This window comes from Canis lupus, chromosome 5 (genome assembly GCF_011100685.1).
Source record: "Canis lupus familiaris isolate Mischka breed German Shepherd chromosome 5, alternate assembly UU_Cfam_GSD_1.0, whole genome shotgun sequence".
NCBI lineage: Eukaryota > Metazoa > Chordata > Mammalia > Carnivora > Canidae > Canis > Canis lupus.
The window spans coordinates 24,850,723-24,876,128 of record NC_049226.1 but is presented as its reverse complement, the minus strand read 5'-3'; the positions used below and the strand labels follow the sequence as shown (position 1 = coordinate 24,876,128).

Sequence of the window (25,406 nt, the reverse complement as noted above, 5' to 3'; positions counted from 1 at the left end):
CTCATCTGTAAAATTGGGCTAATAATGCCTGTTCTTGGCACATAACTAAACCTAAACCGTGCACTAAAAAACATGACCAAACTCTACCATGGCTTCTAGCAGCATAAAGCCTTGTCCCTAGGATGTTCCCAGCTTCCCCATTACAATGTCTGCCTGAGAAAACTGAAACTGCCAGGAAGTTTTACTATTTGTTCTAGCAACACCTGCCAATAGGACCCTGATCTCCCTTTCTTAGGGCACTTACTAAAAGGGGACTACAATTGTGAATAGGTAGCTCTTGCAACTCAGAAGTATCTCTCTCAGAACCCATGTGTGGCTCAGTCAGTTGGGCATCTGACTCTTGATTTTGGCTCAGGTCATGATCTTGGGGTCCAGGGATGGAGGTCCGTGGCAGGCTCCACACTCAGTGGGGAATCTGCTTGAGATTCTCTCTCTCCTCCCTCCCCTGCCTCCACTCACATGCTGTCTCTCTCTAAAATGAATAAATCTTTTAAAAAAGAAAAAAAGTATCTCTCTCATGGACCTGCAAGCCACTCCTTTGAAACGTAATCATCAGGAAGGATAGGGCCTGTTTCTCATAGGATAGAATCCTAACTATTATAACTGCTGGCTAGCAAACACAGGTGGCCTAACTGCATTTGCAATGACCAACCCTTTGTGATTTTTCACTTCTTTGACTCTACAAAGCCCCTACTCTGCCCCCCACCCCATTCTACCTTTAAAACACCCAAATCATTACTCACAAATTGGAATGGAGCTCAGCTCTTTCCCCTACTGTCAAGAGTTACTAAATAAAATGTTTTCTACACTTTAATGTCTGGCTGGCTGTGTTAAACTCTGACACTATCTCATAAATTTGCCAAAAGTATTAAATATGTCTACTAATCGATTGCTGATAACTTCCAGAAAAGGCCAGATTAGAATGAATTAAGAAGACAAAGTAAAGTTGAGGGCTCTCAAAGGAACTATCTTATTGTCATTGTATTCCAAGATCATCATCTTTGGAATGGCATCTTGCAAACAAGAGATGAATGCACCAAAAATTCTTTTCTTAATATGTCACATGAATAAACACTGCAAAGTGGAAGAAATAAGAAAGACAGGATGCTGAATACATCCTTTTAAAAGTATGACACTAAGAGCCCAGTACCAGCAGATGGAGCCTCATGATCACATTCTGTCCTCTCTTCCTTCTTCCCTTTCAAAGACAAATCCAGATAGCTCTGAAAGCCCATTTGTTCCCCATTCCAGGGACTTAGCAATGTGCTGCCCCAGGAGGTCTGAGTCACCTCAAAAAAAGGAATAGCCTGATACCAGCTGCTGAGGTCTGGAGGTACCCCTTTCTAACAAGGACACATCCCTGGCCAAGAAATTTCCACGACTGCACAAAGGTTTGGATTCTCCTTGGCACGTGTGTAGAAGTGTTACAGGATGTGACGGGAGTGACGTCATTATTTACTAGATAAAGTATTAGCCATACTGAGTCCAGTCTAATAAAAGACAGTCTAAGCACTCTCTGTAGGATAACACGAGGTTAGAGATCACACAGACTCTGCTACTAAGTTTAATCCCAACATACCCTATTGGAGATTGCCCTACGTGGTAATAGTAATGTGTGAACCTGCCCTCCCTGAACAAAAGAATATCCATAATGCAGGAAAGCAGTATAGAAAAATGTTCCTGTGCTTGTAGGTAAATTTTGCTTCATTAACAGCTAAAGTTAGAAAGAACTCAAATTCCTCTCAGATGAGGCCTGTTTATAAATTAAAGCACAGGTATAAAGAGTATACATATAAATCTCTAGAACAAAAAAGAAATTAGTGATATGGGTTGGCTCCAGGAAAGGGAAATGGGTAGGCTAGTACAGGAATGAGAGGGAGATTTCTTCTGTCATAACTTTTGAATTTAGTAGCTATTCAAATTGCACTGCCTACTAAAAAAGGAAATAAAATTTTAAATAATTAGAAAAAATTTACTCCATCACTGGTCGTCTCACCCTATTTTAATTCCTTTAAGAACACCTATTCTGTATTTTCTTATGCCTCATTAATTTATTTTCTCTCTTTGTCCTCTAACTTAACCAGAAAATAAACTATGAAACAGAGATTTTTGTCTGTATTACTCACCCTGGAGCATTCAGCACCTAGAACAGGACCTAGCAACAAGCAGCCATCCCACAAACGTTTACTGACCACATTTAACCTACCTTGCCTTCTTATCTCCTAAACCACGTCAGGATTCTGAGTTTGGTGGTCCCCTTCAACGCTCTATTACTTGGTGTGTACCTCTCTCTCTGCCATTTTCAGGTTGTATTATAATCACCTGTTTGGGGGTCGGGCTAGCCCAGAAAACTGTCGTCTGCTTGAGGTCCCAGACCTGAGTGCCTGGCGCACAGCAGGAACCCGGTAAACGTCTGTTACATAAACTTGGCTGAACCCGCACCCTGACACTCCGAGGACCAGAGAGGGCAGCCCCGACAGCGCCGGACGTACCCCGCCCGGGCTGCAATCGCTCGTCCCCCACCCCAAAGGAGACAGAGGAGCGGCATAGACGCCGCGTGAGCATCCGCACCGAACACCAACAGGGCCGTGCCCACGGACCATCCCAGGGGCCCGCTCCCGCCATCCCTGTCCTCGTTCTGTCCTCGGGCACCGGCGGGTGAGGCCGACAGGAGAAGGCGGGGTTGCAGCCATCCCGCCCGCCAGGATGAAGCGCCATATATCTCTGCCGTGGCTCAGGCGGGTCTCTCGCCACGCCGGTACCCCCTCCCCTTCGCCAGCCTCACCATTGTGTCCCGGAAAGCCTGGGCGCCGCCATGTTGGAGGAGCCAGCACTACATTTCCCATGAGTCTGCGGGGCGACGAAAGGCACTCCCACAACCCCCTTCGCCGCCCGGCGGTCCTCGTCTCTGGCGCGGCCTCGAGGCTTCCGCGCGTGAACAGCTCTGCCTTACGGCGAAGATGTGGTCGTCGTATTTACGGCAAGAGCGGGGACCGGGAGCGCGTCTGACTTCTGGTAGCTCCGCACAGGGACGCTATCGAGGCGGTTGTGCGCCTCGGTCGCGCAGTGATGCCCGCCTCCTGAATCTTCTTGGAGGAACAAGAGAGGGGCCTGGGGTCTGAAGGAGACGTCGCGCGGGCGACGGAGAGGAGAGGGAAGGTGCATGAACGTGGCAATGAAGGGGGCAACCACACGGCAAGCAGGACGATCTGCGGAGGCCGCGGAGGGTCGTAGGGCGGGAACGATGGGTTGCGCCAAGTCGCGGAGGATGCTCGTACTGAGAGAAACCGTTCTGGTCTGCAGGTCTGTGGGGGCGCCTGGAGGAAATGGAGTTCTTGAGCGGAGCGGCTGGTGGAAGGCGGGAGGAGGCAGAGAAGGAAGGAGACGAGCAAACTGGCGCGAGGCCCAAGTACATGGTAACACAGTGAGTAGGACCCAGCAGGGGCCTGAAGACGCGGGAGCGGATGGTGATTAGCCATGCCCTCGCCCTGATGTCCTGTGTGGGACGTGAGTGTACTGTCCCCGTGCCCCGGTGAGCTATGTGAGTGCAGGGAAGAGAAGGGGAGAAAATCACGCCCGCAGAGCAGCGGTGGGGCCCCCGGGCGGACCCTGCCCCTGGAAGAACAGCTCCAACCGGAGTGCTGTGCAGTGGAGGCATGACTTCCACGGAGCCTCCTAGGTTAGGAGGAGGAAAGAACAGAAGTCCAGGGAGAGAGAGTGAGGCTGGGGCTGGATTGCAACAGTGAACAGTTGCCCGCTGGAGACGGTCAGATCAAGCACACTCACCAGCCACAGAAGACAGGATAGGGGAAACCTGCTCCATCTCCCCAGTGTGTCCTTACTTGTGCATCACCGGATGTCTGCAGAAACATGCTCCTCTAGGACCTGCTGCGATGGTGGACATGTTTGGTGTCCAGTAAGGCGGCTGCTGACCATGTGGCTTTCAAGCATTTCAAATGTGGCTAGTACAAGTAAGGAACTGAATTTTGAACTTTTAAAGTTTTTATGTGGTTTTAACTAATTAATTTAAATTTAAATAGATGCATGTGTCTGGGGGCTACCAAACTGGACAACAGTGTAAAATATCCCGTTGGCCAAATTCAGTGATTTCATCTCCCCATCCACCCTGCTTGAAGGTACTGAAGATTTTAAAGCTTTTGAACTTCTTAGCCTCTGTGAAACTACCTTGGTTCTGTGAGTTCTTTCCACACATTGTGATCACTTGTTTTCAGAGGTTTTCACTAGCTTGCCTTTCTCTTTCTACAATCAAACAGAAGCAATTCTTCAGGCTTTGCAGTTGACAGTCTTCTCTTACTCTGTAGTATTTCCCCATCTGCTGCCCCAGGGTTTGAGAGATTTGTGAATCAATCCTTAATCTTTTATCTTCAGCCCTGATTTTGCTTTAGGAGGCAGTTTGGTTTAGGAAAAATAATATGGGCATTGGGGTATGACCTGACACAGAAACCGCAAAACACCATTCACCTTTTGGGATTTATATAATAATTACTGTAAAGTATCTATTAAATGGTTCTTCATTCTTTTTCTATCCTTCTGATTTTGAGTTACAAGCACATATTTCCAACCACCCACAGTCCATCCTTGCCTCCATATCCTTAGAAAAAGTTAGAGAGACATAAAATTTTGCATGAAATTCATTTCATACAGGCCCGTATCTTTTGCTTGGGATATTGCATGGATCGTTTCTCCCAGAGAAGATGACTCCCTGAAGTGATTTTCAGCTATGTTAAGGCCCTGTTTTATTCATTATGTAACTCCAGTGTCTTCCATAATCGTGTAATAATAGAAATCTGATAAATGTTGAGCTGAAAAGAAACTTAATTTGAAGATAGAATTCATCTTCACCAGCTTTACATGGTGATCTATAGTAATTTCTCGAAGGTTTTAAATGCTGAACTAATGACTCTTGCCTTAGTAAAAGTCACCTCAGCTTCTTAGTAGGTGCAGTCCTCTGTGTGACAGGTACAGAGGTTGGCAAGAATTTTCTGCAAAGGACCAGATAATTTTTCATCTTTGTAGCCACACATGGTCTCTGGTCACATACTCTTTTTTTGCTCTATTTTTTGTTTGTTTTTAAACAACCCTCTGAGAATCTAAAAACCTTCCTTAGCTCCCCTGGCTTATGCCAGCAGGATTTGGTTCGTGGGCTATAGTTTTCTGACCCCTGAACCCACTTCCTGGGCACTGTAATCCTGAGCACAGTCTCAAGGTAAAGCTAAGATTGGTGCCACTACTGAAGACATTTATTATGAATTACTGTATAAATGAATTTCATCAGATTAGTCAATACTACATTTTAAGCATGGAACACAGAGATCTGTCCCACAGTAGAGTTCCAGAAATTAAGGCTAGGAGTAACATATCAGAATTGCTTTTAGTTGCCAGTGACAGTAAAATAGACAGGCTGCTTTTTAAAGAAATGTTATTCTTCCTCAACTGACAATTCATCCAGACAAAAGCAATCACTAGTATTTGTTCTACTGTTCAAAAATGTCATCAAGAACCCAGATGTTTCCTACTCTCCTGCTCCACCACCCTTTGCATGTAGACTTTTCATTCTCATTCTTGATGTCTCCTATTACAAGGTGGCTGCTGCTGCTCCAGATATCTTATCCCCATACTAGTGTCTCTAGCTGGGAAAAAAGGAGCAGAATCTGTCTTTTCATCAAGGAAATGAAGTTCACAGTGGATTCCTCCTTGTTTCTTTCATCATACATGGGGGTACATACTATGGTAGGCAGAATAATGGACCCCAAAGATATCCACACTCTTATCCTTGGAACCAATGAATATGAAGGAATAATTAAGTTTGCAAACCTCAAAACAGAATATCTAGGGGCTGCATAGAACCACACAATTCCTTAAGAATAGAACATCCAACCCTCTGGTTCCCTTTCCCATCAGATCTATTCGCTGGTCTTGGTGGTTGTAAAAGGAGAAAAAGGAACAATGAAGCTAGCCTCCCAGTGCTTACAGTCTGGCATATAGCTTTTGGGCTGTTTCAAATGAGATCTGAACTTAAAAAAAAAAAACAAAAACAAAAACAAAAACAAAAAAACCAGTATCTACTCTGGCCAGAGCAAGAGAAATAGAGCAGAAGAAATAAAAAAGATTCCAAGTGTTAAGGATTCAACACACTGTTACTTTGTCAGAGAGGTAAGAGTCTGTGTGCAGGGTCTAGAGAGAAGCATCTGTAAGCTGGATGTAGCCCCCAGCTGATAGCCAGCAAGTAAGTGGGGACCTCAGTCCTACAACCACAAGGAACTGCATTCTGCCCACACTCTGTATAATTTTGGAAGCAGATCCTTCCCACAGTATCCTGATCAGGTCCCAGCCAACTGACACTTTAATTCTGTCCTTATAAAACTCAGAGCAAAAAAAACAAGTGAGCCAACCCAAACTTAGGGCCTACAAAACTGTGAGACAGTTATCTGTGCTAATTTGTTAGAGCAGCAATAGAAAACTATTACACATGCTTACTAGTCCAGTCAATCACTAGCTAATGGGAGTGGGATTGCCATGGCAGCTTTAGGCTAGTCATGCTTAATTCCATGGGTCTGAGATGAGGCCTATCCTCCCTGTGATCAAGAAACCTGGATAGAATACACTCTACCTGGAGAAAAGTAAAATTAGGGTTCTATTAGCCAGAAAAACAGGAAAACAGCTGTTGAGTAGACGAGTTAACAGCATACTCCATAAGTGGGTTAAGCACTTGATCCAGCTGGATTTATCTCAAAACCTGAGAAAGAGAGGCACCTGGGTGGCTCGATGGTTGAGCATCTGCCTTTGGCTCAGGGTATGATCCCAGCATCCTGGGATCAAGTCCCACATCAGGCTCCCCACAGGGAGCCTGCTCCCTCTGCCTCTCTCTCTCTTGAATAAATAAAATCTTTAAAACAAAAAACCCCAAGAGAGGGATGCTGGAAGGATGAGCAATATTATAAATGAATAAAGCATTGAAAGGTAGAATTTTAATGGTATTTTGTATTTACTTCAAAATTCCTCAATCAGAAAATATTGAAGATGTTCCCAGTAGTCCCTGATTATATATTTACTGTGGTTCCAAATTGTGATTTCATTTCACTGCAGTTTCAGAATTAATTCCTATATTTAGGAAGTTTCTAATTTCCCTTCCTTCCAACCCAGACTGTTGGTTTTTGGCTACCTTCTGGCTTTTTCCCCACTTGTCCCCAGTGGCAAGTATACTACTTTTTGTACTTCTTTTTCTCCCACTTGTTGTTTAAAAAAAAAACACAACTTTCCTTTCTCAATTTTTCCACTTACTCTTCTGCTATTTATTTTCTCCTTCCTAGGTAAATGACAAGTTTGTATCAAATTACAAGTTTCCTTTCCAAACTTTTGTCTCTGATGCTTCCCGGATTGCTGTCTTTAAACTCTCCCAAGAATGCATTATGTAAAACCATTTGATGTTCACGGTGACATTTCAGGATGGAATGCATTATTCATGCTTTGGTGATAAAAATTCAATGAAAAGTTTGCAGTTATGTTAATCATATGGTGAAAGAATTCCTGTACAGTAATTAGAGGCAAAAAGAAAAGAGAAAAGAAAGGGGACCAGTCTTCAATTTGTTATATAAAATATAAACCATTGCTTGGATTGGTGGTTTTTTTGGTCAGCTGTAAAACATAAGATTTTACCAGTAAAACATTAATGTTGTTTTGTTTTTTAAGATTTTATTTATTCATTCATGAGAGACACAGAGAGGCAGAGACACAGGCGGAGGGAGGAGAAGCAGGCTCCATGCAAGGAGCCCGATGCAGGACTTGATCCTGGCACTCCGGGATCACACCCTGGGCCAAAGGCAGACGCTCAACCACTGAGCCACCCAAAAACATTAATGTTTTAAGGTCCTCCTTCCCACAAAATGGTTTACTTATTCTTGAACCTGAAGACCTGCTGCTTCACAGAATACTTATTTGCAACATATTTCTCAGGTAGAAGAGAATAAAGAGCAGTTAACTGAGGATACAGGGAAATCTTTGAGGTGGCCAGAGGACTGGGATTTGTGGTTTACAAATGTTATGGTCAAATGAAGCAACTTCTTAAAAAGGTTTCCCTTTACAAGAATTTAAAACATATCCTAAAAACTTATAAACAGTTCATTTTAAAATGTTAACTTTGATGGCTTCATACTATCATTGATCTCTTAAAAACACACCAAAATAAAGAGATAATTGCCTCAAGACAGCAGGCTTCATCATTAACTGCACTGGATGTAAAGCCGTATTTCAGTATCATCTTCATGATCATTTCTAATTTGGGGGATTTCTTTTTAGATCTGGTTAGATGGTCTTAGCTTTACCTTCATGGCTAACAAAGACTGCCTTCATGCCAGAATCAGCAATTCTGCCATTTTCTGTTAGTTGGGCTGATTTATCTTTATTCACCTTCATTATAGGGACAACTTGTCCCTTTAAAAAAAAAAAAAAAAAACCGTTTTTGGATTATGTAAGCACTTACCAAGCACCAAAATCATGCCTTGCTTCAATCAAAGGAGGGAAGGTACCCATGGCAGCTCCTCTGCCTGAGAACTCCCACTCCGCTCTTCTTTTAGAGTATCTAAGTCTAAAACATGTGACAACCCAACACGCAGGCCTGATGAAGCCTCCAGTACACTAACTGTGAGTGAAGTTTAACTTGCTTTGCATGAAACTGTAAATAGAGTTTTGAACATCTTCCAGACACTCGCAGCCTTGCAGCCTGCACATTAGAAGCCACAGCACTGGGGCATGTTTCTCAGAGTGGCCTGTAGACTGGCCACCATCAGCATCACTGCAGTACCTGTTAAAAACGAAGAATTCCAGATCCCAGTAGACATGAGTCAGCTAAAGCAAATGTAAGTTTTAATAGCTTCTCTCAACCCAGTGCATTATAGTGTGCATTTCAAAATCTCTGCAGCCAGGGCCTAGCATTCTGCATGTGTAACAAGCTATCCTGGTGCTTTTACAAATGTTTAACCATCGAAAAATTTTGTATATTCATCAACATAGAGCTCTTTAAAAATCTACCCCAGAATGACAAATGACCAGGTTTCTAATATTTTGGGGATTTATTTTAGGTAAAATGTTTTCATTATATAAGGTATCTGGGACCAAGAAACCAAATGGTACAGCACTCCAATTATTAAATTATTACAGAACCTGTGAAATGAATGTCTCCAAACAATTCTAGGGGCACTTCAGAGGCTCCAGTGGTTAAGCATCTGCCTTCAGCTCAAGTCATGCTCTCTAGGTTCTTGCATCGAGCCCCACGTCAGACTCCCAGCTCAGCGAGGAGTCTGCTTCTCCCGGTCTTTCTGCCTCTCCCCCTGCTTGTGCACTCTCTGTCTCTCTCTCTCAAATGAATAAATAAAACCTTTAAAAAAAATTCTAATTACTGTCAACTGCATATCCCATTTTACAGATGTATCAACTGAGACTTAAAGACAAAATGTGAGCTGGTTAAATAGACATTTTTAAGAGAGTGATCAACTTTCATGTCTGTATCCTCACATGAACAAAAGAGCTCAGTTTTCTGTGTTAAACATATCTGCTATCTTTTGGCAAATACTAGCAATAATATTAAGTTATGTTATTAATCAACCCTAACAACAAAAACAACCCTAGGAGTTTTATACTGTCAATTTTACAGATGTGGAAAGCAAGGCTCCATGCGATGAAGCAATGAAGAAAATCACACGGTTAGCGACAGAGCAGCATCCGTCCCAGGGTCCCTCCTTCTCCAAGCGTATACATTATGCTCATGGACATCACTCTAGGAAGAAGTCCGTTGATATTCTGAAGTCTGTCCAAATAATATGAGACAAAGAGGTGACAGACATGAAAAGTATTTCACTTACATGGTTGCATCTTTTAAACAAGCACATGCAATAAAGTGTAACTTAATCTTCAATAGAGTGTGTCCAGAATCCCAATTGCAAGTTTAGATGCTCTCTTGTCAACTTTATAAAAAGGCAAGCATTATTAATTGTCTTCTGTTCTTCCAGCTTTCAGTGTCAGAAATAAGATTGGTCACCATAACTTTCTCACCTATTTATGATCATATCATGGCTTCAGAGACCATGTGGTTAAGAGGAAGTCAACTAGACCTAGAATTTACTTTTCAGCATCTCTAGGAAGCCTGTGGACATTGTCAGGATGAGGAATTAATAATTAATTAGCACTGATTATGGAGCTCTTCATGAAATTTAACACACCATAATGGAAACAAATAGCTTTGAAAAATCATTTGAAACAAGAAACTTAGTGAACTTGAATTATTGAGGTGGTAATACAGGTAGACCATATCTCAAGTTTAAAAATGTTTTCCATGCCCACCTAAATAATTGTGATTTAAGAGTCTCTGACATTTCTTAGGTCATCCCTTCTAGGACAAATGCCTCCACAGTTTTAAGTGCTCTTTCAGTCCAATGACCATAAATGTTATTGTGACAGTGGCCTCATATTAACTGGTTCTGATCTAATCCAAGGATATTGGGGTGGGGTGAAGCGGGCAGGCAGACAAGCGTTAGCTGGGAATTCAGGAAACAAAAGGCGTTAGGGATAAAGTGTTAAATAAATGGGCATCTAGGACCTAAAAGAAAGCAAGAAGCACAAAGCCCAAACCTTTACAATGTAGTGGGCCCCGCCAACCAGGAGATGGCAGCAATGGCAACAGGAACTTATAGGAAACAATAAAAATGAATTAGAATCCTGGGCAAATACCCATACTTGGAAATCAGGGCCTACCCTCCAGAGCTCCAGAATCACTAAAGGCTTCTGGCTGATACCGAAGCCTTCAGGAGGTGCCATGTCCCTGAAGTGACCCCAGGCTTCTCCCATTCAGAGTCCCAACAGAAAGGGTTAGGCATATTGAGCAAATGCTAACCAAGCCAGGGTAGCAAAGGGTCTCTCAGAAGGCAGCCCAGTTTCTATCAAGAAAAATCAACTAGAAGTAACAGAGACACCAAAGCATTTCAACAAGATAGCAGAATGATAAATAGGGATTCAGGTCATAAGTCATAGAACAAAGCAGAAAGCAAATGTGACTGGGAACTAAATATAATAATAACCATGGCCAGTGCCAAAGATCTAGGCTGGGCCTGTCCTTCTGCTAGTTCTTGGAATAGTGGTGGGGAGAACCCCTGGGAGAACTCAGGTCTGAAGTGGGAGGTATTCTGGCGATGCACAGCCATCACATGTTTGGGGGTCGTTCAGTTTCTTGAGACATACTAAAGTGCTGGATGAGAGCAGCTACAATCAAATGGTGCAGATCACAGATACAGCCTTTTCATTAGCTGTTAAATAGAGGAATAAGGAATAAAACCACAGTGTCCTTAGATAAAGAAGGCCAATGAACATTCCTCCCCAGGAGCTTGAAGAGATTGTTGTTGGGGCTGGCATCAGACCTAACCATAAGGAAATAATTCACTTCTAGTCAGTGTCTGCCCATCTTATAAAGCATGGCTTAGTCTCAAGATGATCTAAAATGGTTATTCTTCTAGCCAAGTCTATAGTAGAGGTGATGGTTGGAGCTTTTGTTTCCTAAAAACACTGACATCAGAGAAATGGGGTCAAACAACCAACTGAAGAAGAGCTGAGAACCTTTGGTGTTCTAAACAAAAACACTTAGATTTCAGCAATCCCTTCTATTTCCTGGGGGAGGATGTGTGTCAGGAATGCTCCTGCCCTTAGCCGTACTTCTCACTTAAAGCAGCATCGTATCAGATTGCCTGTCTGGTCCAGAGCCCAAGATGAAGGAAGAAATCAGCACCCATCCTTCTTTTAAGAAATAGGGCCTGGTGCTCAGCTTCAGGTACACAGCGCAGCTCCTGCCAGATCCAAAACACTCTTCTGAACTCTTTTCTCTTAAACTTAGGGATCCAAGGTCAACTCTCCTGGTTGGTCAGGTTTGGAACAAGTGCTTGGCAGAGATGACCCCCAGGTAAAAAATGGCAAGCAAGCAAAATCAGAGTGTTCCAGAGCCAGAGTACCCTTGTTAGTTTCTTGCACAAACAGGGCAGAGAGCCTCCTAGTCTGATATCACTAAGGAATTTGAGATTCACACTTTGATCACCATGATCCAGGCCTTTGGACCATAAAAAAAACAGAACCCCGCCTTGCCCCAAAAAATACTATGAGGGAGATAGGATGCCATCCATTAAATGAGGTCCTATATGGACCTGGAGACTGAGGCTTCAGCCAATAGTCTGTCACAAAGATGTAGCCACAGTTGACAAAGGTCCAGCCCTTTTTAAAGGGGGTAAATGTAATCCCCACCCCTCCAAACAAGGCAATTCCCATACCAACCATTGGCCACGAAGCTGGAGTCCCAAGTCATACACAAATGCCAGAAGTGGACACACAAGCAGCCCACATGGAAGAGAGCTGTCAGGCCTTTAAGGTGAAGCTGAGCCATCTCCACCCTACACCAGACATGCAGCTGGAACATTCTCAGACTCCCACTGTTGACATGGTCTCCTATAAACAGTTGGGGCTTGAGCTCCTCTCTCTCATGATGCACTTCAATTCAAAGACTTCTAACCTTTGAATTTAAAAGCTGGGTTACCGATTCTCTCTCATACCAGCATTGTTTTTCTCCCCCCAGATTTGTCAGGGTTTTTCCATAAATGTTATCCTGGGGACCATTACAGAACAGGTTGCTTACCTCTTGAGGCCGGTGATCTTCAGCCTGATTTTCATGTGATCAGTAGAGGAGTCCGTGACTAGAGTCTAGGACTTAGAAAAAAAAAAAAAAAAAGTAGGTCAACACCAAATAGCTAGAGGACTCCATGTGTGTCCACCTGCACTGTGATGAGAATGTCCCATGTGCTTGGTCCTCAAGAGCTTGTCCTCCTTGGTGAGGTAGGAGATGTAAGACCTCCCAATAGCATTCTCCCATAGTAACTGCTGGTCTAGACACCAAGGAGCCATCATGTTATGAGGAGGATGTCAGGGCCTGGAAGGTACAGGTGAAGCTGCTAGTTTATTCATGTTCTTATTTGCAAACTAGGTTGTAAAAAACAACCCTCCATTAAACAACATTGTTAGATTAATTGCAGCTAAAGACCAGGAGAAGCCACCAGCAAGATGAGACGGCACCTCTTCAGGCACTGTTGGCAAGGTCTGCTTAAACCCAAGAGAAGATGTAGAACTACACATCCAGCCACCAGTGTGGCCAGAAGACAGGCCATCCAGAAAGCAGACAGACTCAGTGTCATGCCAAGCAACAAAAGATAGCAGAGTCATCCCAAAACAATGATGAAGAAGAGGTCCAGCAGCAGGCAATTACTGAAACTCCTAGCAAAACATCTTCAGAGAAGTCCACCAGCAGGGAAGAGCCCTCGGTCACCAGAGTTTAAGGACGAAGTCGACTCAGAAGAACTCACAAAAAAGCAAAGCGGGTTTCAGTTTCAGGGAAAGCAAGTTCCCATAACTTGGGCTCAGAAGCAGCAGGCAGGAGGGCATGTGGCTGCCTCAGTCGGTGGAACATGTGACTCGATCTCAGGGTTGTAGGCTTAAGCCCCATATTGGGTCTAGAGATTACTTTAAAAAATCTGTTTTAAAAAGAAGCAATGGACAGGAAACATTTCTGAAGAGCTCATAGACTAAGCTCACAGACACTGAGCAGCTGGGAGGATTCCTGTGGAGGCTTTACCTTCCTCTGGAGGAAACAGCTGGGACAGGTCTGAGCCCCCACGTGGGAGGCCAAGGACTCCAGGTATGTTCAGAAGGTATGTTCATCCCCTGGGGGGACAGTGCAAATCCTTGGGGAGCAGAGATGGCCAGTGCCTGATTTCTGCCCCTGCAGGGGTCGGGTAGGACCCGCCTCCTGGTCTCTCTCAGCTATTCAACTTTTATATGCTGTTAATTCAGTTTCCCCCAGTTAAGCTATAAACTCTTCGAAGGCCTTAGCTTATACTTTTAGATCTTACACTGCTGCCCCCAGGATCAAGTACCGCATGTAAATAGTGCTAATATATATTTGAGGATTAATTCTGTTCACTGGTTGAAAGGCAGCAAGGTACATCTGAGAACACACTGCTGGGGGCACAGCGAGGAGTATTTCATTCCAGCAAGTCTCGTCACCTTTCTGCACCTCAACTGCTTCTCCGTGACATGGGGGACCTTTGGACCAAACTATTGATTTTTAAATTATGTTTCACTGAACCTCAGGGGTTTCTTAGGGTTGTGCCAGGTAGTCCCCAAGCACGGTGGGAAGGGGTGAGGGGAGGGACACTGGCCCACACCCACTTTACAGACAGCAGATCTGCTTGTGTCAGTTTTGCATTTGGGAATTCACTGTAGAAGACCATTTATCTGGATTCTGGCTAAAATTTTTCAAAATTACTTGGCTCGAATATTTCACTCTAACATAATAGGATTCTGCAACTTCATTGACATTTACATGGGACAGGTGACTTACCAGGTCACAATCCAGCCCTGGCCAAGGACATTGCTCCCCTTTCCCAGACCCCCCTACCCCCCCGCATCTGCAGAGGTGAAACATATGGGGCTGTGTTGGCATCTGCTTCCCTGTTTTGCTCCATTTTGCACTCTGCACCTCACTCATTTCAGACACAGACCCACCTCCCTTTCCGCCAGCTTCTCCTGAGCTTTATCCGTTGCAGGTGGGAAAGGCAGCTGGCACCCCCTCCCTGAACTCCACCTAGATACATCCCTGCTTCCTGCAGCTTTTCCCTCCCATAGGGCTCTTACCTGTGCCTCCATCACTTGGTGCAACACTTGGGTTCCTTCTTCTATTCTGCCTATTTATACCTGAGGGTTCCCAAGAACACAAAGAATTTCTGCAGGTAATGTCTGTAGACTGACAGCCTGAGCGGTGGAAAAGGAAAAATGTTGGAGCAGGAAGAAGGAGAAAAGACAGAGGGGCTGAGGAGAGCACAAGCAGCAGGAGGAGGAGGTGTGCATGGTCTCCGCAAATGGCCATCTGTGTTCTTCCTCACCCTCCTCTAAAACATACCCCAAGTTGCCACTAGGTGTGGGGCTGCTCTAACATTTAGTAAAAAGATAAAGCTGGGGCAGCCCAGGTGGCTCAGCGGTTTAGCGCCGCCTTTGGTCCAGGGTGTGATCCTGGAGACCCAGGATTGAGTCCCACATCCGGCTCCCTGTATGGAGCCTGCTTCTCCCTCTGCCTGTGTCTCTGCCTCTTCTCTCTGTCTCTGTGTCTCTCATGAATAAATAAATAAAATCTTAAAAAAAAAAGATAAAGCTGGATAAATGTGCACCCTATTCCTTATCACCAAATTAGAGTCAATGCCATGACTCTGAGAGACAGTATCCCCTGGTTGCAGTCAGACCGCCTGGACTCTTGCTGGCTCCATGACCTTGGCCTCTCTGTGTCCTGGGTTCTTCGTTTTATTTTTTTATATAAAGATTTTATTTATTTATTCATGAAAGACACAGAGAGAGAGGCAGAGACACAGGCAGAGGGAGAAGCAGCCTGACATGCATGGGTGGGACTCGATCACGGGTCTCCAAGATCACACCCTGGGCTGAAGGCGGCGCTAAACCGCTGAGCCATCTGGGTTCCTCATTTTAAAGTGGGAATAATAAAAAGGACTCCCCTTCATGATTATTACAACAAGGAAGTGACATCATGTGAGTACAGGGTCCTGAACTGAGGCCGTACAGGTGATGGACAATATTCTAAAGAAATGTTTTGCTTTGAGACTCTTCCCCATCCCCGTCTGCTACATCATATTCCTTCATAAATGAATTGGCCCCGTCTCCCGTGGCCTTACCATGCCTACCACAACCTAATAAACATTAATGGTAAATGATGGCAAATGTTGCTTTCTCCCTGGAGTGCCTATTAAGTGTCCTTGCTGTCATGCTAGTTAAGTACTGGTTCCACTTAGGCAAAATAAGGAAATATCCACATTATAGTCCTATTCACAATAGGCCTGTTTAGAAGGTTCAACCTGGGGCAACATATACATTTTATGACTTTATTGCAAGAATATAATAAAATATAAGACAAATGAGCTCCTGTTCATGCTTTTACAGAACTTGGTTTATCTCCTGAGTGTGTGGTTCTTAATCAGCTGTGTGCATGAGGGTCACCCGGGAGAGTTTTCAAACACATGCGTACCTGGGCCCCACACCCCAAGGACTCGTATTCACGAGGCCTACGTGATGTTCTGGCATGTTTATGTGGGAAATATTTACCCAAGCGATTCCAATGCAAAACTAGTGTTCCAAGTATTCCTGGCCCCTCTCCTACCATTCAACAAAACCCAATTTCAACCAGAATGAAAACATCACCCACAGTTTTGATGGCACTCCCCACATAACCAGTCGTACTAGGAATTTCTTAGCAAGTTCTCCAATCATAGAAGATGTCTGTATTTCAATTTTATCACATAACCATGGAATCATATTCCATGAGGACTGAACTACTAGAAACTCTTCTATGGGTTCTTCTGCCATTTTAATGAGACAAGAACAAAAAAAGAGCCTTTGTGGATAATTTTGTAACTCACTTCCTTTACCTGAAGCCAATGTTGAAAGCATGATGGCATCACCGTTGCCACTTTCATTTTTCTCTTGGGTGCTTCTCCTCCTACTTCTTATTTTAGGACACTTGTTTACATTCCTATGTAAGGTACCCCAGGCACACACAACTTCGATTTGGAAACAACAGTGGAACAGGGGACAGGAGAAATACAGTGAATTCTCCTTTATTTAACCTTTTTTTTTTTTAAGCATGTGTTTTACTTTCATAAAAGGATAGATGTTATAAATAAAAAAAGACATATTGGTTCACCTACTTGTAGCTCCCCAGCATTAGAAGTTCTCTGTATTACCATTGGCTGCTTCTCTGCCTTTAAAAAAATATTGATAATCCAGCCATCTGTAGCAGCCCCTTCTATATACTGGCTCGAGGGAAACACTGGCTAAAGTGATCTAGCAAACAAAACATCCAAACACAAATTTCTTATTTCCTTTATTCCCAAATCCACAGAAATCAATTAAATCAGAGACGTGAGAACCCCGTGTCATTTTAGTTCAGCTCATACATAATGTGCTTAAAACAGTGCCTGGTGGCATGTCATGAGAGCAATGTGGAGGTGTTGGTAATCTTTATTATTCTGTACTGCCTTCAGGTATTATTATCATCCTGGGGCTACAACTAATTTTCAGGACCTAACTATGTGGCCTCCCTCATTGATAGTAGGCACTCAGGAAACACTTGTCAAAGTGAAGGAAGTTAACTGAATTTATAAGTAATGTTTCTGAATTTCAGAGCTGCTTCACAGAGGAAATGCCCTTTCTACAACAACAAAAGAATGATACTCTAAGCCTGGCTGTTCTGTGGAATTTCAAGAGCTGAAAAGTCAGACTTTCAGAGGCACATCACTGCAGACTGCTCTGTATACCATGACCGATATGATTAAATATGAAATGTAAAGCTACAGCCTTTTTCACAAGCTGCATACCCACACTGCGTGAGTCACAGGGTGCAGTCGTGACATGCCACTGCGCTATGGGGAGACATGCTCTTTGATGGGCAAATTTTGTGTATAGGAAATTGCTGGACATGCTGAGAGATACTCAGACATGCCTTCCGGTGGGCTCCTATCAGGAATCTGTCCATATCTCCAGTCCACCACTTACTCTTTTGCATTAAATATATCTGTTTCCAGAACTCTTTTTGCTACTAAATTGCTACTGTCTTTGAGGCTGGTCTTCCCAGTATTTATCTTCATGTCCCCCTTGCCCACCGGAATGTAGCACATAGCACTCACTAAATCCAGCATGAAGACAGGATTAGTTTGCATATTAAATTAGTAAGAGAAATAATCTCCATGCATATGGTAACACAGCTTCTGAACCAAAAGTTGAGATTCATCATCTGAAACACATTCTGAGGAGAAAAAATATTTGAAATCTGGAGAGTCTCAGAAAATTCTGGACAGATGAATGCCTTGTCCATGGTATTCATTCATCTACCCTTCCCTCCTTCCTTCCTTCTCTCCATCTATCCACCCATCCGTCCAGTTAGCCATCCGCTCATCAATCCATCCATCTATCCCTTATTTATTCAAAGTACATTATCAACTCATACTTCCAAATGGGGGGGAGGGGTATATATGTTGCTTTTGATATTAAATAAATACAGTCACAATGATTACCTTTTTTGCTTGTTAGTACAAAATTTTTTGCTAATAAGTCACTAATATGGAATTTAATGAACACATTTTATTTTTTTAAGATTTTATTTATTTACTTGACAGCATGGGTGGGGGTGGGGTATAGAGACAGAGGGAGAGGGAGAAGCAGACTCCTTTCTGAGCAAGGAGCCAGACGTGGGGCTCGATCCCAGGACCCTGAGATCATAACCTGAGCCAAAGGCAGATGCTTAACTGACTGTGCCACCCAGGTCCCCCTAGTGAACACATTTTAAAACCTTCACCAAAACTTGAAACTTAAATTCTTTTCCACCACATAGATAACTATCACGAGAAAAGCCACACTTTATTATATTATTCCCTCTTCCAACAACAAGCTGGTAGATTCTAAAGAAAAAATAAATTTAAAACACCAACATCTGGGACACCTGGATGGCTCAGTGGTTAAGTGCATCTGCCTTCAGTTCAGGGCGTGTTCCTGGAGTTCCAGGATCAAGTCCCACATCTGGCTCCCTGCATGGAGCCTGCGTCTCCCTCTGCCTATTTCTCTGTGTCTCTCATGAATAAATAAATACAAGTCTTTAAAAAAATTTTTTAAAAATAAAAAAAAACAACGTCTATAACAAACTTGATCTTCACTGTTGTCTCACTGGAGGATGAATGAACTGCATCGATTTTCAGAAGAATCAGGATTATTCAGTTATGAAATAAAAATGAAAATTTCAGCTCCACAGACAAAAAAGTCTAGGTTTGATGTTGATTGTGAGGTAAATAGTATATTCAAGGTTAAGGCAAATGGTACAGTACATATGTAGGTAAACATGAATAGTTTATTAAAAATAGTTTGCAATAGAGCAACCCCATAAATTCACAATATGTGTTGGAATGAGAAACTTGCAATAATGTTATATTTTGTAATAGCTAATTGTTAATAGTGTTTCAGTTGTATCCTTTCAATAGTGTAACATGATCAAGCCATCTGTTTTAAATATAATTTTGCCAGAGATTTTTAGTCTGTTTTTAAATTATTCTAGGCTATACATCCAGCAGAATTCTTCTTTTTTTAAGAGAGAAAAAGAGAGAGTGCAGTGGGGGGAGGGGCAGAGGGAGAGAAACCTAATCAGACTCCTCACTGAGCATGGCACCCACACCAGGCTTGATCTCACAACCCTGAGATCACAACCCAAGCTGAAACCAGGAGTCTGTTGCTTAACCCACTGAACCACCCAGGGGTCCCTAGAATTCTTTTCTTTTCTTTTTTCTTTTTTAACAGATAATCAATTTATTAAAAACGTTGATTTAAGCATCTGCGATGGTGACTTCAACCTCAACTCCAGGCTCAATACTGATGGAGGTAATCTGTTTAACAATCTCAGAAGGACTGTGCAAATCAATGAGTCACTTGTGGATCCTCATCTGAAAACGATCCCAAGTCTTAGAACCTTCACCATAAGGAGTCTTTCTTGTAGTGATTCTCAGAGTCTTGGTAGGCATTCGCACTGGTCCTTTCACTTTGAGATTCTTTTCCTTTGCACCTCTGATCAAGTCAGCACACACCTTTTCCAAAGATTTTACATTGCAGCTGGTTAGAGTAATTCTAATTCGGTGAATCGCCACCTCTGGTTCCACGGGTGTCTTCCCAGTGTCTTTAAATGTGATGGCTGCAGTGCGGCTTCCTGACTGACTTGTTCCTCTGAGAACAGTGGTGAGTCCGGAGCAGGAGCAGGGCATCCTGTGCTCCACTCTGGCTGTGACCGCGTCTTGCTCAAAGAGCTAGAATTCTTTTAAATAAACTAGGTCCCAATTCAAAAATTTTCACTGTATCTACAGAGTGCTCCCCAAAGTCAGCAAAATGCTGTCCACTGATGGTCTTACCATCTAAAGAACATAACATGACCACATTCTTTTAATGAAAACTATATATGAAATTATTGGGAAAAGTACAAATTTAAGATCTTCCATATGCCTCACTCACTTTATTCCCCACCCCCAATGGAAAACTATTTTCTTGGGATGCCTGGGTGGCTCAGTGGTTAGGTGACTGCCTTTGGCTCAGGGTGTGATCCCCAGATCTGGGATGGAGTCCCACATCAGTTTCCCTGCGTGAAGCCTGCTTCTCCCTCTGCCTATGTCTCTGCTTCTCTCTCTCGCTGTCTCTCATGAATGAGTAAATAAAATCTTTTTCAGAAAAGGAAAAAAAAAAATCTTTCTAGTAATGAGAACTTTCCTTTTTTCTAGAAATGGAGACTTCTGTCCCCAGTAAATGAGAAACAAGGAGCCACTTCTTTGCCATTCTGGCCACAGCCTTCTTGACTATGTCTTACTAGTCAATGCCAGAAGCAACAGGGAGGTGGACACAGCTGCGTATGTACTGAGACCCCTGCACATTGATTCCTTCAAGTCTGACCACCTGAGCCATGAGTTGTATCTCTCATCTTTGAAGATCCATAAGCAATAGAGCCAATTTCACTATTCCACCTTAAACCATGTTGAGCATGGTTCCAATCTTCGGATCAGCAATGAACAATTTAAAATTTTAATATGCCTGAGCCTTCCTCACACCACTACTGAGACCCAAGAAGTTGGCTGGGTTTTGACCAACAAGGGAAATGATGTCTTATAGAGCCATGCCTAGCCCAGCACCATCCACAAAGCCAATGATATTCCCACTTACTTTTATGTATTTTAGGTCATGTCATTTTGAATGGATGCATTTTTTAATTTGTTGTCCATAGAAAATCTGTGTTTTTGTAGGTGTCTTGAATTGTCCTGGAAGTTTATCATGGCATTCAAACAGATAACTTGTCTTTTCAGAGTTTCACCAAAGGGTTTCCATGCAACTTAAATAGCATAAATTTTCAGGAAGAAATTACACAGGTTCTTAATTTGTATCACAGCTTGGTTTTCATAGACCATAGAAGCCTAAATTTTCTCCAATCCACTAAATTTGACTGTCCTCAAAAACAAACAATCAAACAAAAAAACACACTTAATTTTCTTCTTAAAGATATCCTTATATAGAAGCTGCTGCCTATTACTGTCAATGCCCCAGCCAGAGGCTGAGCATCAGTGAAGGCCATTGCGGGCTCGGCCCACTACAATTCAAGTAGGAGCATCATATGCAGTGTCAGCCACAATAGTCCAACTTTTACCTTGCTGTCTGACATCAGTTTCTTGCTCTTGGATTCCTACAGGATCAGCCATCCTTTCAGAGATTAACTAAACTCCCTTGGCCTTGGCTGACAAAAGAGTGGGGGCCTGAGCACCAGGACTCACAGATATATTTAGCCTGCATTGTTATGGCCCAATGACATCTTAAAAACTAGGCCCAGAGGAATCTGACAGGCTGATTGAACGGGGAGGAGAAAGAGGTTCAGTAGAGATTTAATCCTAAATTAGCAAAAACCTGAGAAAAGGTCCATACTTTGTGTATGTGTGCATGTGCACATGCGCACAGGTGTTTATGCCTCTATATAGGAGTTGCTCAAGATCACAAACTATTTTATCCATCTTTGTCTCCCCAGTATCTAGCATAATATGTTATATACATAGGTGTTCAATAAATTATTAGTATATAAACTGTATTTTGGCCAGTGTGTAGGCCCTGGTAAAGCCCTCTCTGTGCCGTATCTTGTGCTGTATCTGCGGCAGCAAGTCTCACAGCCTTAGTGTATTTGGCTTCAAGCATTCTCTAGCATGATGACTAACTCTCACACAATCCTGGGCACAATTTTATCAATATAAAGATTAGGCATATTGGGTCCAACTGCCATGTCAGTTTTGTAGCCAGAACTCCATAGGCTTATAAAATCCATTCTATTGGAAAACAGAATGCCTTTCTATTAACTTCTAAACTTTACACAACAATTAAGCAAAATGAGACAAGACCTAGTACTTTGAAGCCCAGAGCTTGCCTTTCCAGTCTCATTATGAAGCCAATATATACAATACGTACATCTCCTACTACCAGTTCTTCAGGTCACAATATTAAGACCACAGCTAGATTAAAAATAAGAATATAGGCCATGACTTTCACCCCACCCAGAAAATGATCCAGGTGGGAAACTCCTACTTGTCCATTGCTCAATTGAACCTTGCTAAAAATAGAAACCTCTGGGTGGGGAGGTTTTTATTCAAATAAATACCTAAGGATGATGGTCTATGAAATATCTTCCAAGCAAGGCAGAAAACTCCCCTGCCTGGGAAAGACCCAGGCTCTGTGTCACCTGTAATGAGCTAATGTGAAATCCCACAGAGGACAGAGCACAGCATCTCCTCCTCCTCAGCTCCACTGCTGTAACTGGGGCAGGCTTTCATGGCACAAGTTCCTCCGCCATGGACCCTCCTCACTCATTACATCTAAATGCTACATCAGATGATCTCCATTCCTTCAGCTGCCACCTCGATTGATCCTATGGTCATCTGTTAAATATGATTTTTATCCAAAAATAATGCAGCTAGAGTCATGCCTCACATGTATTGAGTACTGTGGGCTAGCCACGAAGCTAAGCACTTTACAAATCATCAACTTAATCCCGCCAGCCAGCAACACTATGAGGTAGATGTTCTTACTGTCATCCTCACTTTGGACAGAAGAATGAAAAGAGCAAAGCCTAGATTCCAGAATGTCCAGGCTGGTGCTTTATCATTATGTAACACTGCTGTAGCAACTGTCACACATCACTTCCTTCATTCCAACAATTAATTGCTTCCAAACTATCTGGGCAAGGATCTCCACTGGTTTAGAAGTCCATAAGGACTTCCTGGATTAACCCAAAGATACAACAGTCTCCAACAAGGTTATTACCTGAAATTCTATATGCCTCTCTGCATGTCATCCTACTACACTATTAGTCATGGCATTCCTGTGTTGATTAGCTGATGAGAAATGCTTCATTGGCCTGTGACAAAACTGCATATCAGAGTACTTTTCCTTGAACAGTGCCTAGCTGGTACTCTACGAGAATATAAAAGATATCTGATGATGGAGATATTTAGAAAAGCTTTTTCAGTTAGCAGAGCATGAGGTACACATCTTGGTGTACTTACAAGCTTGGCAGTTGTAACTCTAACTATGATGAAGCACAAAAGAAATGCCCGGAGTTGGGAAAGAGCCGATGAGTCTCCTGTAAAGAACCCCTGAGAGCGTCACACCAGACAGTCATTTTTAGACATCTTAACAGGGCATTGGTGTCAAATCAGGCTTCCTAACAAACTCTGGGTATGTTTATTAGAAGATGGGAGGTGGTTGAGAGAGAAGAGAAAGAGACAAAAGTTGGTGACAACCAGGAAAGAGTGAATAAAGATAGAAGAAAATAGTCTACTGGTATAGACTAGCATCCAAGAATAGAGATATCTACTCTGCTGAGACTGAGAGGAAGAGGCAAGGGGGGATCTGGAGGGTATATTCACCATAATGAGCTAATTCCTAGGGTAATGACCCTTGATGGTCTCTCTTCTCTGGGGCAGTGGGGAGAGCCAGAGGTACATCGTTCAAAACGTGGTGGGTGGGGGAGATGGCAAAGAGAAGTTTTAAAGATAATTGCCGTGGATCAGAGGAAACAAGACTGCTACTGATTTATTTATTACAGATAATAGGTTGTGACTTTCATCATAACACACCAGTTATTTAATAAATTAAGGTTTTCTTTAGAGAGCTCTGGGGACCCTGAAGTGTAAAGATCTGTATATTTGTTGCAGGAGGAAATCAGTAAATAGAAAAAGGTGAAATTGAGCCAAATAATAGGGTTAGTAGAAAGAGTAATTAGAAAAGAACTGTTGTCTGAGGAAACTGAGAACTTGTATACATTCATTCATTCATTTCACAATATTGTGTTGAGGACTTGTTGGTTAATGGTCATCTGCTAAGTGTTGTCATATAAGGATGAATAAGGTCCTGCCCTGGAGTTAAACAATGAACAGTGGCAAGGCTGTCACTAATTGCTATGTAGTACATGTATACACATATGCTTTGGAAAAGTTGGTTCTAAGTGATGCCAAGTCTGTGTCACATTCAGACAATAAGAAAATCAAAGAAAAAAGCTGGAGTCATTCTGATGGTAGATAGATCCAAACAGTCAAATGACATACAACGGAGAATAAGTGTTGACATAGTAAAGGCCAAAGGTCAGGAGAGAGGGTGGAGGGATTGGGTGTGGTCATGGCATGATCCTGGAAGAGAGGTCTGGGACTCAGGAGATCTGGGAATCCAAGTTGAATCCAGTCATTTGAAATGCCGTTCCTTGAAGTTAGAGAAAGGATATAATTTGGTGTGGGGGCTAATCTCCTTGGCTTTCTCCCATCCCCTTCCATTCATTTTATGGGATTGCGGGTACCTACCTACAATGGTTTGGGATTAGGACTATTTTAGCTGAGGGAGTAAAATTATTGCTTCAGCAACAACCAGGCAGGGATCCATGTCCATATAGTCCGGTCAGCCTATATGGCCAATATTAATATTTTTATTGATGTTTTGGGAAGGATGAATCTAGACTGTATACATTAATCTGATGAGTAACACAAAGACAAAAATATACATGACCTGTGGCTTGGGTGATTATCTTTTAGGTGTTTATTGCCTATCTTCCTCAAACTAGACTATAAGTTACATAAGGGCAGGGACCTGTTTCTATCTTGTTTGTTACTATCATCCTGGCACCTGGAATGATGCCGTAACAGTTGCTCAGGGGTTGTTTTAGATGGTTTTGACAATACCAGTAGACGGTGACACAGGCAGACAGCAGTGTGGCAAAGGAGTATTAACTCTGCCATGGGGTATGCAGAAGTCTTCAGAAAGAAGGTGGCATTTGAGCTTGAAGAGTGGGTAGGACTTTGTGAAGTGGAATGGAAAGGGAAGACTATTGCAGAAAGAGTGGGATACCATAAATAAAGGCAAAGTGGCATGAAGAAAATGATGTGTTTAGAAGATAATGAAAAGTCTACTTTCTTTGAGAGAGAGAAAGAGATAGAATGAACAGGGGTGGGGGGAGAGGGAGAGTCTTAAGCAGACACCATACCCAGTGCAGAGCCCTCCCTACATGGGGCTTGATCTCGACCCTGAGTTCATGACCTGAGCCAAAATCATGAGTCAGACCCTTAACTGACTAAGGCACTCGGAAAAGTTGAGTTTTTGATCATTTGATACTTATCAAGAGTGGACAGTATTATGCAGAGCAAACTTCCTTCCATAGAGGCATACCTTACTTTATGCAGTACTAGTGAAACAAGGACCAC

At 42.9% G+C, this 25,406-nt stretch overlaps 2 protein-coding genes and 1 non-coding gene across 25 annotated transcripts in view; 2 read left to right on the top strand and 1 right to left on the bottom strand.

Moving 5' to 3' along the window:
* ALKBH8 (alkB homolog 8, tRNA methyltransferase) overlaps positions 1–25,406 on the bottom strand; it is a 78,793-nt gene that overhangs the window by 52,116 nt on the left and 1,271 nt on the right. Inside the window, exon 2 of one of the 5 annotated variants that reach the window (XM_038536295.1) lies at positions 12,686–12,756. In XM_038536295.1, the coding sequence (XP_038392223.1) occupies positions 12,686–12,720 (35 nt within the window). In that variant the 5' untranslated portion in view covers positions 12,721–12,756. The other 4 variants (XM_038536296.1, XM_038536294.1, XM_038536293.1 and 1 more) reach the window with 4 other exon arrangements.
* Positions 2,865–21,757, top strand: LOC119871823. 19 transcript variants are annotated; one of them, XR_005359342.1, is made up of 5 exons: positions 2,869–3,424; positions 4,041–4,136; positions 11,897–11,962; positions 13,069–13,738; positions 19,447–20,302. XR_005359342.1 is itself a non-coding variant. In XM_038536312.1 (4 exons), exons 1-4 carry the CDS (start codon positions 3,164–3,166, stop codon positions 20,438–20,440), a joined length of 468 nt encoding a protein of 155 aa, XP_038392240.1. In that variant the 5' UTR covers positions 2,868–3,163; the 3' UTR covers positions 20,441–21,757. The 19 variants fall into 19 exon arrangements, 8 of the variants coding, with proteins under 8 accessions (XP_038392237.1, XP_038392242.1, XP_038392241.1 ...); XR_005359341.1 differs by having other exon boundaries at positions 13,069–13,751; XR_005359340.1 differs by lacking the exon at positions 19,447–20,302 and adding an exon at positions 17,288–17,689 and having other exon boundaries at positions 13,069–13,751.
* LOC119872063 lies at positions 5,898–6,029 on the top strand. Its single transcript, XR_005360263.1, has one exon. It is a non-coding gene; the product is annotated as a small nucleolar RNA SNORA61 (small nucleolar RNA).